Below are 26649 nucleotides of genomic sequence, written 5' to 3'. Positions count from 1 at the left end.
ATACCCTGGGTATGCTAGATCATATGGAGGGTAGATACCCTTGGTATGCTAGATCACATGGAGGATAGATACCCTGGGTATGCCAGATCACATGGGTAGATTCCCTGGGGGTGCTTGATGACAGGAAGGGTAAATTCCCTAGGGGTGCTAGATGACAGGAAGGGTAGATTCCCTGGGTATGCCAGATCACATGGAGGGTAGATACCCTGGGGTTGCTAGGTCACATGGAGGGTAGATACCCTGGGTATGCTAGATAACATGAAGGGTAGATACCCTGGGTGTGCTAGATCACATGAAGGGTAGATACCCTGGGTATGCTAGATCACATGAAGGGTAGATTCCCTGGGGGTGCTAGATCACATTGAGGGTAGATACCCTGGGTATGCCAGATCACATGTAGGCTAGATACCCTGGGTATGCTAGATCACATGAAGGGTAGATTCCCTGGGGATGCTAGATCACATGAAGGCTAGATACCCTGGGTATGCTAGATCACACGGAGGGTAGATTCCCTGGGTATGCTAGATCAGATGGGGGGTAGATACCCTAGGTATGCTAGATCACATGTAGGCTAGATACCCTGGGTATGCTAGATCACACGGAGGGTAGATTCCCTGGGTATGCTAGATCAGATGGGGGGTAGATACCCTTGGTATGCTAGATGACATGTAGGCTAGATACCCTAGGTATGCTAGATCACATGTAGGCTAGATACCCTGGGTATGCTAGATCAGATGGGGGGTAGATACCCTGGGTTGCTAGATCACATGAGTGTTGTGTTTGATGGGTGCAAGAGTTAAAGGGAGCAGGTGACCTGTGCTAGGTGGTGTGTTGTGGTATTAAGGAGTGGGTTTGGATATTCTGATGATGGTGTGGTTTGGTGAGGTGAATTCACTGGCATGAGTGAAATGTGTAATGGATGCAAGATCACAAGGGCAGATAGTGGACCCCCTGCCAACAGGGCTCTATATTAATCCCTCCAATGCAAGTAGTGTAGACCGCAGGCCCATACACAACTCAAATGAGGCACTTGATGGCGGGTCGCTCAGTGTGGTGGCTGGTGGCTCATGACAAAGGATGGGGATGGTAATTAGCTGTGTAATGGAAGATGGAACCCAACAACTGATGTAACAATTAAATATGGACAATGTTCTGATGTACAAGTTTCTGACAGATTAGATTACTCTGTGAAATACCGTATATGACCGCGGATAAACCGACCCCGTAGATAAGCCGAGGTGTTAATTTGACCATTGAAATACGAAAGAAAATGATATGACCCGCAGATAAGCCGAATCAGGAATTGAAAGACAAAAAACACTGCGAAGTCGGACTGCAAGACATGTGCCGGTACTCGCAGATATTCAAAAATATAAGATGAAAAACGTTGTAATTATATTGAAAAAGTCATTATTATTTCTAATAAAGATTTAACAAACCAGTCATCCACTTTCATAATGTGGGAAGCTGTTTCTCGTGGGTTTTTTTAATCTCATAATGATCGTTATAGTTGCCATCAACAACCAAGCGCCATTTTGTGAATCGGTGTATATAGAATTCTGAACCCGTGAGAAAATATATCAGCTGGAGCGAAAACTCGCAGTTTGAATTCAGCATCGTAAGCATGGCGTTTTCGTTTAAAACTCATGATGAAAATGTCAGTCAGTAAAAATATACCAACTTTTATAACCCCCTTTACACCACTATTGTATGTTAATCCAATTGAATTAAATAAACTATCATACTATGAACACATTGAATGACCATCACTTACTCACAGGCTTTTCCAGTTTATTAAACTAATCTCTCGAAAACAAAGGAATTAAGCCCCTACTCCCAACACGATCGCTAAGCACCCACAACTTGAAAATGTTTGTGTAAACAACATGACAATAGCAATCGGCCCGTTATTATCAATGCTGATTTCCTTGTGTACCGTGTTGCTTTAAACAACAGGAAGCAATCACAGTTGTCACCGTTTGTGACGTCACAGGAAACAGCTGATCACATGTTTTTGCAAATGGCGAACGGAATAACTCGCCAATACAGTTGTTTATTTGCCCCTTTCAATAAAGGTAGACACTTGTTCACTATCAATTTATGAACTTTGCAAAACGTACGTAATAGCTATTGGCGATTTTATCTGGGGATTATATATTATAGCTGTGAATTACGTATATTGTTATATGTAAAGATTGTGGAGTTGACGAAGAACGATAAACTTTGAACATTCAATTGAAAACTTATTATCGGAAGTAGTAACATGCATAACATTTTTTTAATAATGACAACATTGGTGTATAATAATAACTTTATTGATAATTTATAACAATAATGGCTCTAGTTGTGGCAACTTCCAAACTTTCGGGAAGTTGTAATCTATCGGACCGTCATTCAGGCGATGTTTCTGACAGATCACGATCTGAAAAATACTATCATGAAAGTGTATCCCGTGGATAAGCCGACCCCTTTCTACAGAATCTTTTTTCTGGTCCTCAAAATTCGGCTTATACGCGGTCATATACGGTAGATTACCCTCTGTGCCATATTTCATAATTCTCTTCAGTTACATCATGTACATGGCGATGGCATGTATATCATGATTTATATCACGGCATATATATATATAAATGCTTTTTGCATCATTTTCAGAAGATTTTTGTGTTACATTATGGACTATTATTAACCAAAAATACGAGATTGAACAGTATTTTTGACTCCTGATAGTGGCCAACGATGCAGACTGCATAAACATATCATTTGTACATGTATCATGGAGATTATATGACTGATGTCATAATGATTTATACACACACTCTGTTCATATATAGGCATTGAAATCAAGGCATATACAGGGATGAGAATTTTTCGCAGATTCGCACCTCAGATTTTGTTCCGCTAAGGGTCACTTTTATGAAACATACTATTGCGGTATACCCATAAATTATTTTGTCCCCCCAGTCCCCCTGGGGCGGTTTGGTAGCCTGGTGGTTAAAGCGTTCGCTCGTCATGCCGAAGACCCGGGTTCGATTCCCGACATGGGTACAATGTGTGAAGCCCATTTGTGGTGTCCCTTGCCGTGATATTGCTGGAATATTGCTAAAAGTGGCATAAAACCATACTGACTCACTCACTAACCCCCAGTCCCCCCAGCTAACTTTCAGTGTTTTTTTGTGTGTTTTTTAAAAAAAAAGACAAGACTTGTCCTTGCATGTGGCACTGGATGATGATCATGGCATGCATAATAAGAACTTGAGGGTTTTACCAGTCCCTGGTGAAGAGGAGATCGTGTTGTGGAGGGTCATGTTGAGGATAACCTTTAAAATATCCTACCGAGACTCAACACTAATGAAGGCTTGGTGTCAGATTTATGGGATCTGCTGTAGTAGGGAGTGGGATTAGGGTGTGGTCGGGGGAGGGTGGGGGAGGTATGTCGAGAGAGGGTACTGATCCGACAGTACACCCTGGTGCTTACTGCAGGATCAGTCCTGAGGAGGGAAATGTCTCTCTCTCCTTCAGCTGAGCCTGGCTGACTGGGGGACACCTGCGGTATATGCTTGAGGAGAGCCCCATGTGGCAATAGAGTTTAATCAGGTTGAGAAGCGTGCACCAAGTTGTCCTCAGGATTTTGTGTAAGCTATGGGTTTTTTGAAAGTGACATACTACCCTTTGGTGAAATATTGCGACATCACGCTATGCCATTTAGTTTTTGTCGTCCAGCTCTTGTCATACAAATCACAAATGCATTCACTCACTCATAAATGCCCTCACCCATCTCATCCATCCACCACTCACTCACTCACCCATCTCATCCATCCACCACCCACTCACTCACCCGCTCACCCATCTCATCCATCCACCACCCACTCACTCACCCGCTCACCCATCTCATCCATCCACCACCCACTCACTCACCCGCTCACCCATCTCATCCATCCACCACCCACTCACTCACCCATCTCATCCATCCACCACCCACTCACTCACCCGCTCACCATCTCATCCATCCACCACTCACTCACTCACCCATCTCATCCATCCACCACCCACTCACTCACCTGCTCACCCATCTCATCCATCCACTCACTCATTCACTCACCCATCTCATCCATCCACCACTCACTCCCTCACCTGCTCACCCATCTCATCCATCCACCACTCACTCACTCACCCATCTCATCCATCCACCACCCACTCACTCACCCATCTCATCCAACCATCCACCACCCACTCACTCACCCATCTCATCCATCCTCCCCCCACCCACCACCCACCTACTCATTTGGTAGAATAGGTCTTCAGCAACCAATGCTTCTGTAAAAGTCAACTATGCTTGTCGGAAGAGGCTACTAACGGGATCGGATAGTAAGGCTAGCTGACTTGGTTGATGCATGTCATTGATCCCAAATGCATGGATCGATGTACATGATTTCAATCACTGGATTGTCTGGTCCAGACTCGATTATTTACAGATCGCCGTCATATAGCTGGAATATTGCTGAGTTTGGCGTTATACAAACAAACAAACACTACCCATTTACTCATCCATCCACCACCCACCACCCACTCACATACTCACATATTCATCCACCCACTCAGCCATCATCTGATCCACCTGTTCACTTACAAATGCGTCAGTGAGTCAGAATGCATGACGTGTCTTGTCCTGAATCTTCTATTCCATGATGTTTTACATCAGTAGCTGTTTTGAATGTAATTACCATGTGTGTCTGTAGCATATCATATTCATGTACAGTTTGCATTGAACACCCTGCCATCAATTACTGGAGTGCAGTATTGAATATGGATGTTAGTGTCAACAGCAGCTGGTGACTGCACAGCCTAGTGTTGGTGCGCTGTGTCGGGGAGTGCACATGATGCTGGCATGACTAGGTGCAGAAATGGAAACGTTAAACCCTGTTTCACCTCACCTAAAGCGTCGTTAAACCTAACTCCTCACTCTCTCACAAGTTATATGCGGGGAGATTTAAATGAAGATAAGATGGTACAATGTGTGACCTAATTGATTGTGGGTCATTATACTCCGACAATGTGGATCAATGCTCATACCATCAACCACTGGTTTGCCTGGCCAAGAATGAAATATTTACAGGCCAACATGGTGTTATTTTTCTAACAACATTTACTCACTCGAATAACAACCCTTTTCAGAACAGAGAGAGATCCTGGGTAGAATAGGTCTTCAGCAACCCATGCTTGCTGTAAAAGGCGACTATGCTTGTCGTAGGAGGCTACTAACGGGATCGGGTGGTCAGGCTAGCTGATATGGTTGATGCATGTCACATCGCAATTGCGGAGATCGATGCTTATGATGTCAATCACTGGATTGTCTGGTCCAGACTCGATTATTTACAGACTGCCGTCATTTAACTGTAATATTGCTGAGTGCGGCATTAAACAACAAACAAACAAACAGAACTAAGTTCATACAACTGATGGAGGAAAAGTTCCATCGAGTTCTTGAATGATTAAAATATCCAGCCTCCCCGATGGGACTAAATAAGTTGACTTATGCACTGGAGTTGTTCAGGAGCCTGCTTGTGTCGCGACAACCTCACATGCTTGGCCATGCACAGCCATCAACAATGAACTCACCATGTCTACGAACAAAATGTCATCAAATATTAAGGGATGCAATTGTTTATCAATATGGCTGATGTTTATATCCATGTGGAGTTGATGCTGGGGATGTTGTTTATGCATGCTGACTTTCCTCCATGCACAGACAAGGACATGGTGAACTTTCTCTGTTTAGAAATTTAACAGCGCAGCTATAGATTGCAGTATCAGTGAGGCCATGTTTGAAAATATGTTGGTTAGCGGACTGGTTAGAATTAGTCTTCAACAATCCATGCTTATCTTATCGTAAGAGGCAACAAGCAGGATCAGGTGGTCAGGCTTGCTGACTTGGTTGATGCATGTATCCAAATTGTGTAGATCAATGCTCATGAAGTCAATCACAGGATTGTCTTGTTCAAAAGATGGCATTTTTGAGTGGGTTGATAATTGGCAAGATAGGTTTTTTCTCAAGAACCACAAGACTTGGAAAGCAGAACCTTTGTAAGTCAAGATGAATGTTTGTCTGTGTGATATGTTTCATAATATCAAGATATAAATAAGTTACAATAAGCAAAAACAAACATATTTATAAACTTAGTAGTTATTTGTTTCATGCTTGTCAATGAGCCGTCAGACAATTCTTTGATATACATCCAGGTGAGCTACAGTGTATTTTTAGCCTTTTGTTGGCCTTTTTTTTTTACCTGAAACCCACTGCTGTGGTATTTGCAAGGATGAGATTTGTGGATCTGCGGATTTTGTTGCGTCAAGGGTCACTTTGGTGATATACAGTTAAATAGTCACATCCCAAGTGAGCTTCTGTTGAAGACAGTTAAGTGTCAACTATTTAAGTTCTCTAGGGTCAACATTTTTTGGGGGGACCATCAGCATTAGAAATTGGCACTTGTCCTTAGTCCTTACCAAACTGCCCAATAGTAAACGTATCCCAAGGATAGTAGAAATTGGCCCATTTTTAGGGTTTTGCTATATGATAGGACTAGTGGACAAAAACTGTTAGTTTCTAACCCTGACCATGATGAAATTAATCCATGAGTTGATGAAAGCAATGTACTGAACAAAATGAAATGATGGAGTTAATCGAAGATGAGAATCAAAACGGGTATAGATTATCCAGAACCGTCTCAGGAAAAGGACACATTTTCATCCCGCTAATTACATTGATAATGAATGATTGAATAGAGCAGGTCATTAATAGGAGTAGAGGGCAAGAAATTGGGTGGGGGCGCACTGGCTGACTGCTACTTGCACTTCGCTTCAGGGCACACAGCTACAAGGAAACTTACTCATCAATAATTAATAGAGGTAACATGCTAGCACTCGGCCAGGGGAACGAGTACATGCCCCACCTTCAAATCGCCTGGCCGCCTATTGTCACGTGACTTACGAGGCACAAACAGTGCCTGCTACTTTGACAGATGTGTGTTAAGGGCTAATGCTGAATAAATATTTTTACGGGAAGTCCATTTTAAGAAATGAAAATAATGTCTTAAATATCCTGAGCTGTTGTGTACTTTTTCAGATGTGTTTGGTATGCAGGTCTGTTTTAGGATTGATTAGTGTCATGGTTTAATGTTAGGCCTGAATCTGTTTTGCCCTAATGTCATGTCTTAATGTCATGCTGACATGGTATGTCTTGTGATTTATTATTTCGCATGATCCTTATGTTGGTGTCCCTAATCAGATGCTACTATAAAACCCATGCATTCAAATTTCATTATTCATTTATGAAGAATGGCTAAAGTGGTCAGTATTTGCCAACGCTAAGAGCTGAACTTTCACTGTTGGAAATTGAAAGAAAAAAAATGTAACTCCATGTGTTGGATGTTAGGCAGTCTACTGTGGCCATGTCTCCTGGTTTAATGAAGATGGACTACCACCTCATACACACATGGACGACAAGCAGCCAATCAGGACACACTTGAGCAGATAATTGTGCAGGGGGCGGTACAGTGCACTTGCTCGTACGTGCAGCTAGCTGCTGCACATCCGTGCCTGTTACCGTCTATCCTTGGCTGAAACAAGCACCTGCCCCCCGTCCCCAGGGAGGGCCAGTGTTGGTAATGCAATAACCACACTCACATTAATCTAAAGGTGCGGTATCAGAACGAGAAAGATAAATAACTGCAAAGTTAAAAATTGATATTATATAGAAATTACTTGTGAAGATGTGTGGGCTGAAATGGTATTTGATATTAATGAGATGCAAGTGCTGTGAATGTTAACACTATAAGCTGCACTGGAGTGGTGTGTGTTTGAATCCTGGATGAAGGAAAATGTCATCTTTGAGGGGCAGTATCTGTTATAGATTAGTCCTTTGATGTGCTTTAAATCTAACCCAACAAACGGGGGCACAGGTGGCCCAGTCGTCTAAGGCGCTGCGATTCGCTGTGCAGAGTTGTGTCCCTTTGGCACGCCAGAAACCTAAGATTGTGGGTTCGAATCCCGGTTCGCCCCGATTATGTTTCTAATTTTGTCAGCACCATACCCATGCTCGTGGGTTTCATTCAAGTGGTAAACCTCTAAGAGCTGCATCACTTCAGGCTTTCCTCCCACATTAAGCTGACACGCTGCGATATAACTGGAATACTGTTCAAAGCAGTGTTAAACCCAACTCACTCACTCACTATCCCAACAAACAGTGAATGAATAAAACTAATTGTAAACAGTAAGCTGTGAGTGACTGGAGTTTGAATGATTGATGAGGGAATGTGACATCTTTGATAGGGATGCAGCAGTGTCCAGAACAGGCTCCCGGTCTGTAGTAATGAATACAATACATGTGTCAACAAAGTCCCGATGTTTGTAGATACCCATTCTACCCAAATCCCTTGCGTGATCTGGTCCATGTACACTCACAATGCAGACTCAATTAACCGTTTAAGTTGTATTTTCAGTCAGGTCACATTTTGATTTGGGCTTGCCCTTAGGTAGGAATAGCTCTAGTGTCCTTGAAAGTCTGTGTCATGTGTGTAGACCTAATGTTTCGTAAAAGGCGACTATGCTTGTCGTTAGAGGCGACTAATGGGATCAGTTGGCCAGACTCACTGACTTGGTTGATGCATGGCATTGTATCCCAATTGTGTGGACCGATGCTCATGATGTCAATCACTGGATTGTCTGGTCCAGACTCGATTATTTACAGACCGCCGTCATACAGCTGGAATATTGCTGAGTGCGGCGTTAATCAACAAACAGACAATTTTTAACCTTGGTTGCTGGGAACCCAGAATCTTCATGTGGTTGAAGTTAGTGCAGCCTGATTAATAGACAACTAACCTATGTCTTGTAGCCAGGTCCTGATTCCAGATAGCGCTACGATTGTCGTATGTCTGTGTTTAGCACTACCTTAACAATTGCTCATGCTCATCCTTTTCACCATGCGGCATGGTATCTCAGTGAGCTAGCACTATAAATCGGCATCAGTCCGGACTAGTATCAGCAGCCACACAAACACACACACGTACATGCACGTCACTATATAAGTGCAATAATCTTGGACGTGACGTTAAACCCCATTTTACCTCTCACACACTCACTCACTCACTCATTCACTCACATTAAATTGACATTTTGGTTTTAATGGAAATACTATTCAATGCATCCCTAAAGCGAACTCACTCGTTCACTCTCACTCACTCACATGCCATGACAAATTAACTATAGTAATATGAAGGAATCGGTTGTTCTTTAACTTCTTTTGAGTAGTATATATATACAGGTGTTGATCATGGTAGTTAACACTATATGGTGTTGTGAACTGTAGTGCACTGTCAGCAGTGTGGGGTATACGCAGGTTATTGACCTGGCCTGCCTTCCACCACAATAGACAGCCAACTTATTCTGTTCATTATACTGGTGATAATCTGGGGAATGTAATAACAGGGATATGAACTACATGGCCGTGGAAGGCTATTGAAATGCTGCACACCCCATCCCACGATACAGGAGAGCCTCAACTGTGTCTCAATGGAAACCAGATGGAAAATATTGCCCCTATTATTGAAACCTTTCCTTGATATAAAGTCCATAGAATATGCAAGGTGGTACAGACATTGGATAGAGTTGCAGGTCTTGGTTGAATTGTTGACTTTGTAGTACTGATTGATAGCGAGGAAAGAAGGTGTGTGTTTAATATGCTAGGTCTGTGATCTCTGCCTTGTGCTACGGGATGTACACGCATCTACTTGAAGGTGGAGTTGAGTTGGTGCACTGAAGCCTCTCATGCGTAAAGTCTGTTATAGGAGTCACAACAGGCGTCTGTTGTAATAAGACATGACAGTAAGCACATAGGCAGGGAGAAGCAAGCTTGATGACCCTGCAACCACACTTCTCCAGCATCCACATGTGCCATCGACATGACAACACTTGAATGCTGCCTGCCTCTGAAGCCTGTGTAGGTGCATTGCACGTCTCCTGCTGCTCGTGGTACTTGAACCAATCCTACAGCCTGTGTTGGCCTTGCCCCGGAGTGTTGTGGGAGGAGTGGGTGATAGTAGTGTAGTGTGATACCGTGATACCGTATTCCCCACCCAGCGTGTACAGGACACTGTATTCCCAATGTGGAGTATTATATGTGACATTGTATTACTACCTGGAGTTAATGCTGTATAGCACTGAATACCCACCTGGTGTATAACACTGTGTCATGTACTGGATGACACAGTGTTCCAAGATTGGCGTATAGCACTGGGAGATAATACTGTAGGACACAGAATTCCAAGAGTGGAATATATGGGAAATATTAACTGTATGAAGGTGTGGCCGCTGGGAGAATTTGACTGGTGTCTATGAAAAGATAAGATCTGTTGGTCTCAATATTCACTGCTGGAGTATAAGTGGAAAATACACTGAATGACAGTGTCCCTTGTGGGAGTATTTTACTGGAGTATATTCTGTTTGACACTGTCTGATGTTGAATTCCCAGCTTGAATATAAAACTGGAATACAAGTGGAATATAGGCTGATTGACAGTGTCCCCTCAGCTGTATTACATTCAAGTATATGCTGTCTGACACTGCACTATCTGCTGGAGTATAACACTGGAGTATATGCTGTCTGACACTGTTTGACACTGCATTCCCTGTGGAGTATAACACTGGAGTATATGCTGTCTGACACTGTATGACTGCATTCCCTACAGGAGTATAACACTGGAGTATATACTGTCTTAACACTGCCTGACACTGTATGACTGCATTCCCTGCAGGAGTATAACACTGGAGAATATACTGTCTTAACACTGCCTGACACTACATGACTGCATCCCCTGGAGTATATACCGTCTTAACACTGCCTGACACTGTATGGCTTCATTCCCTGCTGGAGTATAACACTGGAGAATATACTGTCTTAACACTGCCTGACACTACATGACTGCATCCCCTGGAGTATATACCGTCTTAACACTGCCTGACACTGTATGGCTTCATTCCCTGCTGGAGTATAACACTGGAGTATATACTGTCTTAACACTGCCTCACACTGCCTGACTGCATTCCGTGCTGGAGTACCTACCATGTGTAGCCATGGATTACCTATGTGGCAGACCTGCCTGATCGGACACACCATGTGATGACAACATTCGCAGCACAGTATTGTACATTGACAGGGACGCCTGGTAGATGGGAAATTTCATGCGCAAGATTTATGAAGCTAATGATGCCCTCGTATGCAAAATTTCTTTTTTGTATTTTCTAGTATTTTTCCTCCAGTACTTTTCACTCTTGCATGTGTAACATTGAGTCAGTTGTCATATATCTGAAGATCTATGTCAAGTGGACAAAGCTCCTATTTCATTGTTTGTGGGCGGGACACTGGGGTAAAAAGGGCAAGGTGGTTCAAGGGCCCAGTTTGCCCCATTTCAAATGTCAAACTTTAAAGTTGTGAAAAACTCTTTTTCAGATGGCTGACAAATAGCCTTCCTTGTTACACAACCAAATTTTGAACTTCTGATGTGATTGAATACACAATTATGGCTAAAATGCCTGAAAAAAGCAGATTTTCCAAACTTCAAGAGAAGATCTGAGTATGAGAAAGCCTGTGAATTTCTAGCCTTATGTTTCTGCTGTTGTCTACACCTTTTCAGTCGTTTAACCTCAATTTTATTATGTTATTTCACGCACGTCTGGAACCATGTAGTTTTGTGAGGGGGATAGTGTGAAGCATTACTGAATGAATGTGGATGTTTCTGTCTTTTGTGTAACATTGTAATAGACAGAAGGATATTAACCTGGTATTCAACAGCCTCTCTTCCCCTACCTGGAGCGGGTCAAAGTGCATCCTCCAAAAACAGTGGTAGGGGAAGTAGTCTTATGTCATTGCCCCATATTTACCTTTGAATCATTTCCCCTTATAACATTTGCTGATCAATAGCCCATCAAAGGTGGGTGATTAATTGACGCGATCGTGCTGGCTGAATGATTTCATAATGCATTCCGTAGACCCCGGTGTCCATTGTGTTTTCAGTTTCTCTCTTTCTTCTGTCATGTTGTGTGCACCTTATGATGTGCCAAATACTTGGAAATCACATAATTCCTGCGAATATCCTAAATCTTTTCTATCACTGCCATAAATTCTGTATCTTGGCTGTCATCACACTATAAAAAAATTCAAATTTGCAACAGAAGTCCTCTTTGCTGTCTGTGTCAAATAATCCATAATCAGTTGTGCAAGAAGTAGTATAGTTCATATCAGCAGATGCACATGAAGTTGAAGTGAAATTGGATCAGTATCATGAGATAATAGAAATATGTTTTCTGTTTCATTCTGACTATAACTCGTAGATCAGATGTATCAGTGAACGAGTTGGGTTTTGTGTCGCTTCAATATCAATATCATGTTCTGGAGACTACTATTCTTAATAGGAGACACCAGAAATGGGCTTCACACATTGTACTCCTGTGGGGGTTCAAACCTGGTCCTTCTTCATGACACGGTTAAAGTGTTCGCTTGTCACGTCGATGACCGGGGTTCGATTCTCCACATGGGTACAATGTGTGAAGCCCATTTTTGGTGTCCCCTATCACTGCCCAAACCCAACTGGTTGATATAGCTGGAATATTGCTAAAAGCAGCATAAAACATTACTCATTCTTCATGACACACACTCTTTAGCCATAAGCTGCCAAGCCCTGTAGGATAGATATATCAGTGGATACTTCAGGTACAAAAATGTAGCCACTTTTGCCGTGACTGTACCGTTATAATGGACATGACAACATAGATACTACAGTTTCAGTAATAAAGCCACTTTTGTCATGTCTGTACTGCCATATTGGACGTGACAATATCTTTTAAGGCTGGGACGGGGTACTCGGGTACTCGGGTCATGAGTAGGGCTCGGGTACCCACAGGACTACCCGGACCCGTGGTTAGTAACGTGATATATTGTTTGATGACAAAATTTATCTTTGTTACATTATAAGTCACTAATGTTCCCATTTCTTTCTGACAATGCACCCATTCCTTCTGACTTTTATATGTTTGAATAAAGATAAAACTTCATGCAGTAAACTTCAGTGTATGCATGACCAGATCGTGTATCTAAATACATTTTGCCAGGGCTACGGTCAAACTTTTCCAAATGGGACAGTTTGTACCCATCTCTATATATCTACAGCGGGTACCCGGTCAGGGTCGGGTAATAGGGTGGTGGGTACCCGGGTAGTAAATTTGGACTCGTCCCAGCCCTAATATCTATACTTCAGTGTGTGTATGTTTTGATCTTCTTTTTGGCCTTGAGTGGAGCAAAATGTTCAGGAATATTTTTGTGTGTTTTCAGGCTGAACAACATCGTGAGTTTCGAGACCGGATGCGAGAAGCAGAGTACCTTGGTAAACGCCGCCCCACCTTACTGCCGGAGTACCATGCGCAACCTGCTGTTTCGGCCGCCGAGAGGGACAGGTAGGACCCCCCTCATCTTGAGTCTTCTGGGTTGGTGCCTCATATACACCCTGAAACAAGAAATCTTTGACACACCCAGTAGAATAGGTCTTCAGCAACCCATACTTACCGTAAGAGGCGACTATGTTTGTCGTAAGAGGTGACTAATGGGATCGGGTGGTCGGGCTTGCTGACTTGGTTGATGCATGTCATCGTATTCCAATTGCGCGGATTGATGCTCAGGAATGTTTGCTATAAAGGTAGCGTAGACATAAAGGCTCATTTTGGACATGAAATTTATGGGACTAGATTTAGGGAGATGGTATTTTTGTGTCAACATCCTCAGAGAAGAGTTCCTTCTTGGAATCAAATTTGTGGCATACATCTTTCTTCTCTTTCCCTCGAGAACCATCCCTACTATTTTACTATTTTTTGCAAAGTAGGGGCTTCTGGATGAGAAAAAAACCTGCCTACAAATGGAACGAGAAATCTACCTCTGATTCTGAACAGAAAGGGCAGGCGCTGCACCCTGCTAAAAATGTCTAGGCAAACACGACAGTTATGTCGATCGATGTTCATGATATCAATCACTGGATCGTCTGGTTCAGACTTGATTATTTAGAGACCACTGTCATACAGCTGGAATATTGCTGAGTGAGGCGATAAGCAACAATCCTAATATTTTGACACTATTTGTTCATAAGCATGTTTTGTCAAAATGAGGTAGTTCCACAAGACGTTTGCTAGTTTTGGTACCAGCGCCTAGTGGTTTTATCCATGGCTGATCTACTGTAGCATGATTTGTTCCTGGAAAAGTGGAGTCCCAGGAGCCTGTTGTGGATATGTTGGAGATACTTTCAGCATCTTTGATCTTAGATTGCACTGGAACACTTCACTGTGGTTTAGATTGGAGATTTCCTGTTTGTCAGACCGATTGTAGACTTCTCACATGCACTGAGGGGACCTTTCATGGCGTATGTTCCTCTGGTCCTATGTCAAGTGGTAGATCAATGGGTCGCTGTGTTGCCAGGGGGGATGGGGGGTAAACATGATGTTTCTTCTCCTAGCCCACACTATCAGTCACACTGACAGAGATGCACACTGACAAAACGGATGAACATTCCTAAAAATTCTTACGTTATAGTTGTTTGATTGTATTTATGTCCGAAATTGGTACTAAAACTATAAGTGTCGCCTTACAGGGAATAACTATGAAGTGGACAATTATTTATTGGAATGTATAAAGTCCAGTGTTTAATCATTGCTGTGTATTCTGTGAATAAGCTCCTTCCCTATGTAATGTCATTGCCCCAATCTCATATCACCCCTTCACTATGTAATATTCCTTGCCATATCACCCCTTCATGATGTAATATTCCTTGCCATATCACCCCTTTGCTATGTAATATTCCTTGCCATATCACCCCTTCACTATGTAATATTCCCTGCTATGTCACCCCTTCACTATGTAATATTCCTTGCCATATCAACCCTTCACTATGTAATATTCCCTGCTATGTCACCCCTTCACTATGTAATATTCCTTGCTATGTCACCCCTCCACTATGTAATATTCCTTGCTATGTCACCCCGGCACTACGTAAAAATCCTTGCCATATCAACCCTTCACTATGTAATATTCCTTGCCATGTCACCCCTTCACTATGTAATAATCCTTGCCATGTCACCCCGTCACTATGTAATATTCCTTGCCATGTCACCCTGTCACTATGTAATATTCCTTGCCATGTCACCCCTTCACTATGTAATAATCCTTGCCATGTCACCCCTTCACTATGTAATATTCCCTGCTATGTCACCCCGTCACTATGTAATATTCCTTGCCATGTCACCCCGGCACTATGTAATATTCCTTGCCATACCACCTCTCCACTATGTAATATTCCTTGCCATGTCACCCCTCCACTATGTAATATTCCCTTCTATGTCACCCCGTCACTATGTAATATTCCTTGCCATGTCACCCCGTCACTATGTAATATTCCCTGCTATGTCACCCCTCCACTATGTAATATTCCTTGCCATGTCACCCCGTCACTATGTAATATTCCTTGCTATGTCACCCCTTCACTATGTAATATTCCTTGCCATATCACCCCTTCACTATGTAATATTCCTTGCTATGTCACCCCTTCACTATGTAATATTCCTTCCCATGTCAGCCCGGCACTATGTAATATTCCTTTCCATGTCACCCCGGCACTATGCAGTGCATGAAAACATTCTTTAAATATATATATGGAAATGTCAAAAGTTATGTCTTAAATGTGAACCTAGCATAAAAGAAGAATGTATTTTCCTGCGGCAGAAATATGAAGAGTTCCGTGTCTGATCTAAAGGTTACACCAGCTATTGATGGTTCCCTGTACTTGGCATTTCTAAAAACTTACCTTTTTTCATTGATATTCTGACAATGACGCTTTCATGATGACTTGCGGCTAGACAAGTTTCATTCAGTGCAGTGTGCATTTTAAGCTTGTCAAGTATACCTGACACAATGAAGACAACAACAGCCATCCCCAAACTAACTTTATTTGATTATCTGCGGATTATTATCATGTTTTCATGAAAAATCCCAGTGGGAAGAAACATAAACAATGTTTCAGATTTCATTTTTTCTTCAAGAATTTATTTGGGGGCACGGGTCAGGTCCTACATCTCAGGCGAGAGTTTGCTGTGCAGAATTGTATCCCTTGGACATGCCAAAGACCTACAGTTTGGGTTTGAATCCGGGTTTGATTATGTTTCTAGGTTTGTCTGCTCCATACCCGTGCTCGTGAATTTCACCAAAGTGGTAAACGTCTGAGACCTGCATCACCTTGGTCTGTCCTCCCACATTACGCTGGCACACCATGATATGACTGGAATATTTTGTTCAAAGCAGCATTAAACCGAAGTCACGCACTCAGGTTTTTATTTCAATATGTTGCCAGGTGTGCAGTATTTTTAAAGTTGGTATGGTCAGTAGAGGTGCTTAGTGTTGTGAATGAATCTGTGATGAATGTGTATTCATGTGTTTGGAAAATACCAATATATTGCGTTTTCTAAATCTTGCATATTATTCACTTCTTGGCTAAGTTTACACAAGTGCCAAGTCTATTTAAAATAATTACCAACTGAGTTCTGTGATTGAAAAAGCAACACTGTACGCGACGATACAGTAATGTGTGTATTGAACAAGTGTTGTGACATCCAACAAAAATGGTGGTAGACAACAAAGTTTTAAAAATTGTGACTAAATTTTATTCAGGCTCGTAACATACTACAGATGAAAAAAACATGCAGTATATTGTGATACTTATCGCAATGCATGAAACATCATTGCCATTTATTGCAGTACGAGAGTCTGGCCAATACCCATCACGAATAGTGAGTTGAAATTTAACATCGCATCAGCATTATTTCTGCCATTTAGCGACCACACTAATAGCTAGGCCTGAAGTGTATGTATTGCAGGCACAGTTTGGTGGATGGGGTGGACATGTTGGAATACAGGCGGCAAACAAATAAAGCTCCAAGTGGGTTCATGTTCAGTTGGGTTTTTTTCACTTTTCGAATGTGTAGGGTCCATGGATCCGTGAGGTTGTGTAGGGTCCATGGATCCGTGAGGTTGTGTAGGGCCCATGGATCCGTGAGGTTGTCTAGGGTCCATGGAACCGTGAGGTTGTGTAGGGTCCATGGATCTGTGAGGTTGTGTAGGGTCCATGGATCTGTGAGGTTGTGTAGGGTCCATGGATCCGTGAGGTTGTGTAGGGTCCATGGATCTGTGAGGTTGTGTAGGGTCCATGGATCCGTGAGGTTGTGTAGGGTCCATGGATCCATGAGGTTGTGTAGGGTCCATGGATCCGTGAGGTTGTGTAGGGTCCATGGATCCGTGAGGTTGTGCCTGGTGTTGTGTTATTGTACTGCTGTCAGCAGAGTCTGAGTGTTTATAATAATTGCAGGGCTTCTCTAGTGAATTCAAGCCAGAACATCAGGATTCTGTCCACATCATCCGAAACGTAGGCCAAGTAATTGTGTATTCAACGTAACCTCAATAGCAAAACAAAACACTCTTTTAACTAATATTGAGGTCATTTAGAAAAAAATATATCGGGTAGTTAAATCAAGTCATTTGAGCAATGTTTTTTCTATTTACTTTTGAAAATGTGCCAGTCAGCGAAAATGGGTAATGGATTTACTGAAGTTTGGGTGAAGAGGTTATGTTTGATTATATTACATGTGGTGGTCTCGTCATGACTCACACACACAATGCCAATAAGGAACAGATTTAATTTTGCTCCTATTTGTTGGAAGTTTGTTTAAATGGCTATAAGCAATGTGGTACATTTGCCGAGCATGTGGCAGTCAATCGCACACAGGGGAGGCAAATAGTGGCAACCCAGCGAACCTCTTAGCTTACGTTTCAGCCTCTTTGTTGTCTCACTAAATTGGTTCGAGATTGCACAGGCCACATGCATGGCTGTTCTTGCACGAACATAGACCAGTTCTTTATGTCAGTATGCAAGGTTCCTTTGGGCAGATATTTATCAATATGGTTTGATGCATTCATCTGTATTGGTGTGCCAAGTGGAGTGTGCCTTTATTTGATGTACAGAGTTGCCTCCCTTAGCTAGGTTTGATACCATTTGTGGTTTGTCAGCACCTGGGCTTGTGGGTTTCATTAAAATGGTAAATGTTGAAGAACTGCATCTTTTTGGGTTCTCCTCCAACCAGCTGCAGACATGTAAGAAATAACTGAAGTATTGTTAAAAATAGCATTACACCAAACTCACTCACTCATTCATTACCCTCAGACCAACTCTATCTGATGATTGCCCTACCCACCTGGTGTATGTTTACCCCACCTGATGAATGTCAACCCCACCTGATGAATGTCAACCCCACCTGATGAATGTCAACCCCACCTGATGAATGTCTACCCCACCTGATGAATGTTTACCCTACCTGATGAATGTCTACCCCACCTGATGAATGTTCACCCCACCTGATGAATGTCAACCCCACCTGATGAATGTCAACCCCACCTGATGAATGTCACCCCACCTGATGAATGTCTACCCCACCTGATGAATGTCAACCCCACCTGATGAATGTCAACCCCACCTGATGAATGTCAACCCCACCTGATGAATGTCAACCCCACCTGATGAATGTCTACCCCACCTGATGAATGTCAACCCCACCTGATGAATGTTTACCCTACCTGATGAATGTCTACCCCACCTGATGAATGTTCACCCCACCTGATGAATGTCAACCCCACCTGATGAATGTCAACCCCACCTGATGAATGTCTACCCCACCTGATGAATGTCAACCCCACCTGATGAATGTCAACCCCACCTGATGAATGTCAACCCCACCTGATGAATGTCAACCCCACCTGATGAATGTTTACCCCACCTGATGAATGTTTACCCCACCTGATGAATGTCAACCCCACCTGATGAATGTCTACCCCAACTGATGTATGTCTACCCCACCTGATGAATGTTTACCCCAGACCCTGGTTACTCCACCTGTTGAATGTCAATCTTTCTGCCATCTCATTGTTGATCTTAACCATGGTAATCTTATAAACATCAACGTGTCTGTGTCAGTGAATTATCAGTTTAGTATTGAAATTTGTAAATTTGTATCAACATAATATCTACATAAAACGTTCATAAACATCCCCAGACACATGTACACTCCATCAGGAAAAAATATTCAGACATATTCAATTCATTATCGTTTTGTTACTTTCAATTATTTCAATCTTCTTTCTTTGATTTATTTGACAAATCCAAGACTTTGCCCGACTTGGCAAAAGAGGAAGTACATGTTTCCTTGGTTCACTACCAGGATGTTATGTGAGTACCGAGCCAGGTCAGGGATACTGTGCCAGTCTGCTCTATCAAGGAGAACAATCAGTGCAGTGCTGTGCTCTGCTGTGCTGTGCTGTGCTGCCTGACCTAGTCACTGGCTGTGCAGTCAGTGTCTTCACGTGCACCGTGCTGCCACAGCGGATGTGGCGTTCAACTCCATCAGCTGTTCTCAGCGGAAGATGTACTCTTAGCTGTAAAGTGCAAGTTGTAGGCTCCTAGCTCTTGTTACGTAGGATGCACGATTTGCTCATGTGACAAATGTTGTGGGCATAAATCTATTCTTAAACAATTTTTATTTAATTATCCTTACAGATTTTGAAAGTGATACATTTGGCCGGTGGGTCAAAAAATGTAATTGCATTGTTCAAGAGTTTTTTAATGTTTTTTATATATAGGTTTGATTTGGATCTGTAGGTGATAAAAAATGTGGGAAAAAAACAACCTTGTTTGGGTCCTTATAACTATTATAAATATAAAATCTCACAGCATTATTTTATCTTTCCTTCGGTGGTTTAAAAAATACCTTCATAGTCATTCTGATTTCGCCCCCCCCCCCCCCCCCCCCCCCCCAATTTTGTGTTTTTAAGGTTGGCGGAATTGTAAACCAAGCAAAGAATGTGTAAGACTTTAAGCTGAAGGTAGACTTGTGTGATGACAGGCAACTTCATAGCTAGGGCACCAGGGCTGAATCACTAGCACTGAATCACTAGCACCTGTACTGATTCATTGCATTGGAGTTGAAACCCATACGTCAACAATATCTTCATTGGTACCACAGCTTCTAAATAAAAGTGCCACTTAAAGTTCAGTTCCTTTGCACTTATGGTGAGGATGCATGTGTAGACATTGTGCCACAAAGTAGGCATATTCCTGGATAATTTTGGAATTCAAGCAATCTCATTAAAATCAGATCTTAGTTCTCGCTACCGCTAAACAAAGATCTGAGGACATCCCATTACGGGTCACGTCAGAACAACCTTTCACAAATTTTGACCGACCAATGAAATGACTGACAAGAAATTGACATTGACCAATCTGAAGGCAGCTTTCTCGAGCTTTACGACACTAGTCTACGCTTCCAAACATATTTTGACGTATTCTCGATTAAAAATTATAAAACTGATAAGAAGAACATTCTGGAATGGCTCATAGATGGCTTAGATTGTATGGATATAATCATAAAACCTGTAACTGTCGTTCTGAATACCCCATGTTAAATATATCATGGTTGCATGATCAGAAAAACAGATCTCTATGATGTCCTCAGATCTTTGTTTAGCAATAGCGAAAACTAAAATCTGATTTTGATGAGATTGGAATTCAACTGACTGGGGTGCAAACAGTTTCGAGACCTGCAAATCGCTTCATACACTCTGTGACCTCGAGGCTTTCTCAGGCAGGGAGTTAGATGGGGAGATAAGGCAGCTATAATGGATGAACTGAAAAATGACAAATCTATTTGGGGATTACAGGGATTGTTTCTGATAAAGTTTGAGTGCTGTTAGCTTTGATGGATTCGTGCAAGCTAGGTCTACTATGAGACTTTCTTTCATAAGGTACAGGAAGTATTTTCTGAAGAGAAGCCTCCAGGTTGATCAGCACTGAGCACTGGAACACACAATTGAACTAATCAAGTTTCAGTCGCTGGCTATGAAAGAAGGAAGGGAAAATGACTTGAAGTCTTCAGGAGCTTTCATAATGAACTCATGTCATCATTGTAATTGCTACCCAGAATTCAGATTACAAAACATGCAATTCAAACCTCATTCGAGAATAGTGCACTAATTCTTGAAATGTTAGAAAGGACTTAACTTGCCATAATGGTATTTTAAGTTCTTGATAGTTTGTATATTTTGGACAATTTTTTTAAAATGTGTCCTCCTTTTGTTAATTGAGTAATAATATTCACTAATGTTTTTTTGGGGAAGAAAATTATTGCAGAGTTTGTATATTTATGGATTATATTTTTTAAGGTTACATGAGGTTAATGGGGGTTCCTGTGAAGAATGATCGTTTCATGTTATGAGATAAATCTAAAGGAGGAAATTTAGAGCCCTTCTTTCAAGTGGGGAAAAGGGGCGGTCGGGTAGCCTTGTGGTTAAAGCGTTCGCTCGTCACGCCGAAGACCCGGTTTCGAGTCCCGACAATGTATGAAGCCCATTACTGGTGTCCCCCGCCGTGATATTGCTGGAATATTGCTAAAAGCGACATAAAACCATACTCACTAACTCACTCAAGTGGGGAAAAGTCTTGGAATCCCTTCTTCATTATGTTAACCTAAATCACATTTCTGGTCAGACCCGTGAAGATTCCGGGGTAGAATAGGTCTTCAGCAACCCATGCTAGCCGTAAAAGGCGACTATGCTTGTCGTAAAAGGCGACTAACGGGATCGGGTGGTCAGGCTCGCTGACTTGGTTGATGCATGTCATTGATCCCAATTGCGTGGATTGATGCTCATGATATTAATCACTGGATTGTCTGGTCTAGATTCGATTATTTTCAGACCGCCATCATATAGCTGGAATATTGCTGAGTGCGGCGTTAAACAACAAACCAACAAAACAAAAAAACATTTCTGTTAAGTCAGTTTACAAGTATGGCCATGGAGAAGGGAGAAGAGAACCATCTTGTTGTCACCTCACAGGTGTGGACATCAGCCAGGCCAGAAAGGTGGAACTAGATACTGACTGGGTTAACGCCGCTTTGAACAGTGTTTCAGTTATGTTACGGTGTGTCAGATTGATGTGGGAGGAAAGCCCAAAGTAATGCAGGTCTAACACGTGTCACCATTTTAGTGAAACCCATGATGGATATGGTAGTGAAGTTTGAACCCACAGTCACAGGTTCCTGGTACACCTATGGGAGGCAACTCTGCACAGGGAATTGCGGTGCCTTAGATGAATATATGTAACTAAGCAAGGATTAGCTGACTTGGGCCCACTTGCACAAAGTGATCTTAGCGCTAAGACTATTGTAAGCCTATGTTAAAATATTGGAGTTACGATCATCTCAGCGCTAAGATCACTTTGTGCAAGTGGGCCAAGGATTACACTGATTTGACTTCCCTTTTTCACTTGTGCTTAGTATGATTAAATCATTCCACATGTGCAGATGATTCGATGTCTTCCTTCTGAGTTAATGGAAATGCGCTAAATATTAACTGAATCAGTACAAGTAAAATTGAAATGAAAATATAGAATCGGACTACAAATGTACACTGAACACTGCTTTTAAACCTAAAACATTCTCCCACTCAGATTCCATAAGTGGCTGTGGAAAAGGCAAGTGGTTAAAGCGTTTGCCTGTCATGTCAAAGACCTGGGTTTGATTCCCCTCATGGGTACAATATGTGGAGCACATTCTTCATATCTATATCGTATGAATATTGCAGTATGTTTTCTTATCAGGAATAAATAGGCATGTGACAAAAATATTGCTGAAGTCTACTTTATATATTGTTCAGGGCTCCATTCCACAAAGCGATCGTAACTCCCATACTTTAGCATAGACTTACGACAACTTTTGTGCTAAGATCACTTTGTGGAACAAGATCCTGATCTGTCACCTTCTCACTCATCCACCCAAATCCATCCACTCACTCTCACTCACTCACTCACTCACTCACTCACTCACTCACTCACTCGCGCTGATTTGAGTTTTTGCCTTTGTCTGACTATGAGTATTCATGTTGCAAGTGTCCACTTATACACTCATTATTATATTGCAGGGGCTCGGATCACTACTCCCACTACAACCAGGAGGGTGTGACCGTGATTCCATCAGCAGCAGCCGCGGCAGCAGCTCTTAGTGGCCACCAGCCCGTGGATGTCAGTACACCACCAGGTCCCAAGCGGCCCCGACTGACTGACCGCCATGATCTCACGCACCCTCTGCACATCGACATCCGGGGGGAGACAGAAGTCAAAAGGGTAGGTTGTCACTCAGTTTGTATGTTTGTTGTTTGCCAGTATTCCGGCAATGTCACAGTGGCCTATAAATAATCAAGTCTGGACCAAGTAAACCAGTGGTTGATAATATAATAAACATCCCCTGCTGTCATGACACGAATACACACAACCAAGCTTGTTTGTTTGTTGTGTAACACCGCACTCAACAACATTCCAGGTATATGATGGCAGCCTCTAAATATGAAAGTCTGGGCAAGACAATCCAGTGATTGACATCATAAACATAGATGCACACAACTGGGATAGGATGATATACAGTGAACCAAATCACTAAGCCTTACCACCTCCTCTACTATGACTGCTTTACAATGCTACTGACCCGTGAAGATTCCGGGGTAGAATAGGCCTTCAGCAACCCATGCTTGCTGTAAAAGGTGACTATGCTTGTCGTGAAAGGCGACTAGCGGGATCGGGTGGTCAGGCCCGCTGACTTGGTTGGTGCATGTCATCGATCTCAATTGCGTGGATCGATGCTCATGATGTCAATTACTGGATTGACTGGTCTAGACTCGATTATTTACAGACCGCCGTCATATAGCTGGAATATTGCTGAGTGCGGCGTTAAACAACAAACCAACCAACCAACCTCCACTACTTAGTTGCCGCCCCGTGAAGATCTGGGTTGGAATAGGTCTTCATCAACCCATGCTTGCCTTAAAAGACGACTATGCTTGTCGTAAGAGGCAACTAACCGTATCGGGTGGTCAGGCTAGCTGACTTGGTTGATGCATGTCATCGTATCGCAATTGCGTGGATGGATGCTCATGATGTCAATTACTGGATTGTCTGGTCCAGACTTGATTATTTACATACCGCCGCCATATAGCTGGAATATTGCTGAGTGCGGCGTTAAACAACAAATAAACATAAACATAAACAACTTAGTTGCCTCTTGTGACAAGCTAGGGACCTATATTCCTCACATGTCCTTGTTTCCTGATGGTGTGGATTGTTGTTATCAATATTGATTACTGGATTGTCTAGTCCCGCTCGATTATTTACAGGCGACAGTCACATAGCTGGAGTTATGGCGAGTGCGACATTGAACAACAAACAAACAAACAGTCTAAAGTATCAGTTAGCTATGTATTGAAATCTTGAGATATTTTCAAGTCAATATATCCATTTTGTAATATTTTTCAGTTCATACATTGTTCTGCCAATGGGGAAGCAGTTAAGGCCCTTTGGTTAAACCATTTGTCAGTAACACCAAAAGCCCAGGTTTGATTCCCTACATGGATACAATGTGTGAAGCCATCGCTATGTCCCCTGCTGTGATATTGCTGGAATGTCCAATCAATATTTTGTGTTTATTTGTGCTATGAGACAGTGATGTCTGGCCATGTTGACCCTAGTAGTGACTGGTTATTGCTGTCCTCCCCAGGAGCCGACATACAACCCCCAAGTGGAGGCCATCTCTCCAACGCTTCCCCCCGAAGATTCGGCCAGCAAGACCTTCAAGGAAGAACTACTGCAAGGAATATCCAGAGTGGACCGGGAAATCACAAAGGTGGAACAGAATATCATGAAACTCAAAAAGAAAAAGGTAACTTTGGTTTAAGTTGTGTTAAACTTTCGGGAAGTAATTTTGATTTGAAAATTTTGTCATTTTGTCGGGTAGGTCAAATTGGTATGTGAATACTTTTAGATTTTTTGACATACTTGTCCCAAGTACTTCATGAATGTATGTTGCGAAAGACCAGTAAGATTGGGTTGACAGATGATTATGGCCGCCATGGAGCAGCAGCAGTAGCAGCAACAGCAGCAACAACAGCAGCAGCAACAATGTTTAGTAGAAGTAATAGCAGAAGAAGACCTTTACATAGCAGTGGTAGTTATAGGTTTATACTAGCTGGCGCTCGGCATTAAGGGGATAAAACACAGACTGGTTGGCTCAGAGTCAGTATACTGTGTCTGAGGGGAATTCAGGTTAAATTGTGGCATGGTATCTCAGTGGGCTATCACAATAAAATCAGTATTAGTTTGGACTAGTACAAACACGCCACGCCCTGCCACACCATGCCTCATACACACTCACAAAACCCCATCTCCACAAAATTGGGAGCAGGAACAAGCAACAGCAGCAACAACCAGTCTCCTTAGCTAACAGCTTCTCCCAATTTTTAACTCAGCGGATACAATGTCTCATATCTTGACAACCAAAGGTATAAGCACTCATATCAACCACATTTGTGTCTCCCAGCAGACATTACTGTTCAGGTAACAGAGCATAACTGTCAATTTGGACTGATACAAACCAACTGAGCACACTCATTCTTTATAAGCATGTCTTCCAACATGGTGCTGATCACCCACCTTACCTCCACAGCAAGCCCTAGAGGAAGAAACGTCAAAACCCAAGAAGGAGAAGCCTGTCACACCAGAGTTGGCCATGCCCGAGACAAAACACCAGAGCATAGCTCAAATCATCTATGCTGAAAACAGGGTAACTATGTGCTATAGCTCAAATCATCTATGCTGAAAACAGGGTAACTATGTGATATAGCTCAAATCATCTATGCTGAAAACAGGGTAACTATGTGCTATAGCTCAAATCATCTATGCTGAAAACAGGGTAACAATGTGCTATAGCTCAAATCATCTATGCTGAAAACAGGGTAACTATGTGCTCTAGCTCAAATCATCTATGCTGAAAACAGGGTAACTATGTGCTCTAGCTCAAATCATCTATGCTGAAAACAGGGTAACAATGTGATATAGCTCAAATCATCTATGCTGAAAACAGGGTACCTATGTGATATAGCTCAAATCATCTATGCTGAAAACAGGGTAACTATGTGCTCTAGCTCAAATCATCTATGCTGAAAACAGGGTAACTATGTGATATAGCTCAAATTATCTATGCTGAAAACAGGGTAAAAATGTGATATAGCTCAAATCATCTATGCTGAAAACAGGGTAACTATGTGATATAGCTCAAATCATCTATGCTGAAAACAGGGTAACTATGTGCTCTAGCTCAAATCATCTATGCTGAAAACAGGGTAAAAATGTGATATAGCTCAAATCATCTATGCTGAAAACAGGGTAACTATGTGATATAGCTCAAATCATCTATGCTGAAAACAGGGTAACAATGTGCTATAGCTCAAATCATCTATGCTGAAAACAGGGTAACTATGTGTTATAGCTCAAATCATCTATGCTGAAAACAGAGTAACAATGTGATATAGCTCAAATCATCTATGCTGAAAACAGGGTACCTATGTGATATAGCTCAAATCATCTATGCTGAAAACAGGGTAACTATGTGCTCTAGCTCAAATCATCTATGCTGAAAACAGGGT

The 26649-nt window shown here is 42.2% G+C and overlaps 1 protein-coding gene across 9 annotated transcripts in view; it reads left to right on the top strand.

Annotated features, from left to right (window-relative positions):
• Positions 1-26649, top strand: part of LOC124140208 (nuclear receptor corepressor 1-like) — a 118635-nt gene that overhangs the window by 52620 nt on the left and 39366 nt on the right. For 8 of the 9 annotated variants that reach the window (XM_046507638.2, XM_046507641.2, XM_046507637.2 and 5 more), the window contains exons 3-6: positions 13381-13502; positions 23101-23302; positions 24726-24887; positions 25671-25787. In XM_046507638.2, the coding sequence (XP_046363594.2) occupies positions 13381-13502; positions 23101-23302; positions 24726-24887; positions 25671-25787 (603 nt within the window). Of the gene's footprint in view, positions 1-10919; positions 11268-13380; positions 13503-23100; positions 23303-24725; positions 24888-25670; positions 25788-26649 lie in introns of those variants that run through there. The other variant, XM_046507640.2, reaches the window with a different exon arrangement.

Source organism: Haliotis rufescens, unplaced genomic scaffold, assembly GCF_023055435.1.
Source record: "Haliotis rufescens isolate VD_foot unplaced genomic scaffold, xgHalRufe1.0.p SCAF_15, whole genome shotgun sequence".
Classification (NCBI taxonomy): Eukaryota; Metazoa; Mollusca; class Gastropoda; order Lepetellida; family Haliotidae; genus Haliotis; species Haliotis rufescens.
Note: the sequence above shows the minus strand (reverse complement) of the source record. Positions and strands in the feature narration are given on the sequence as shown.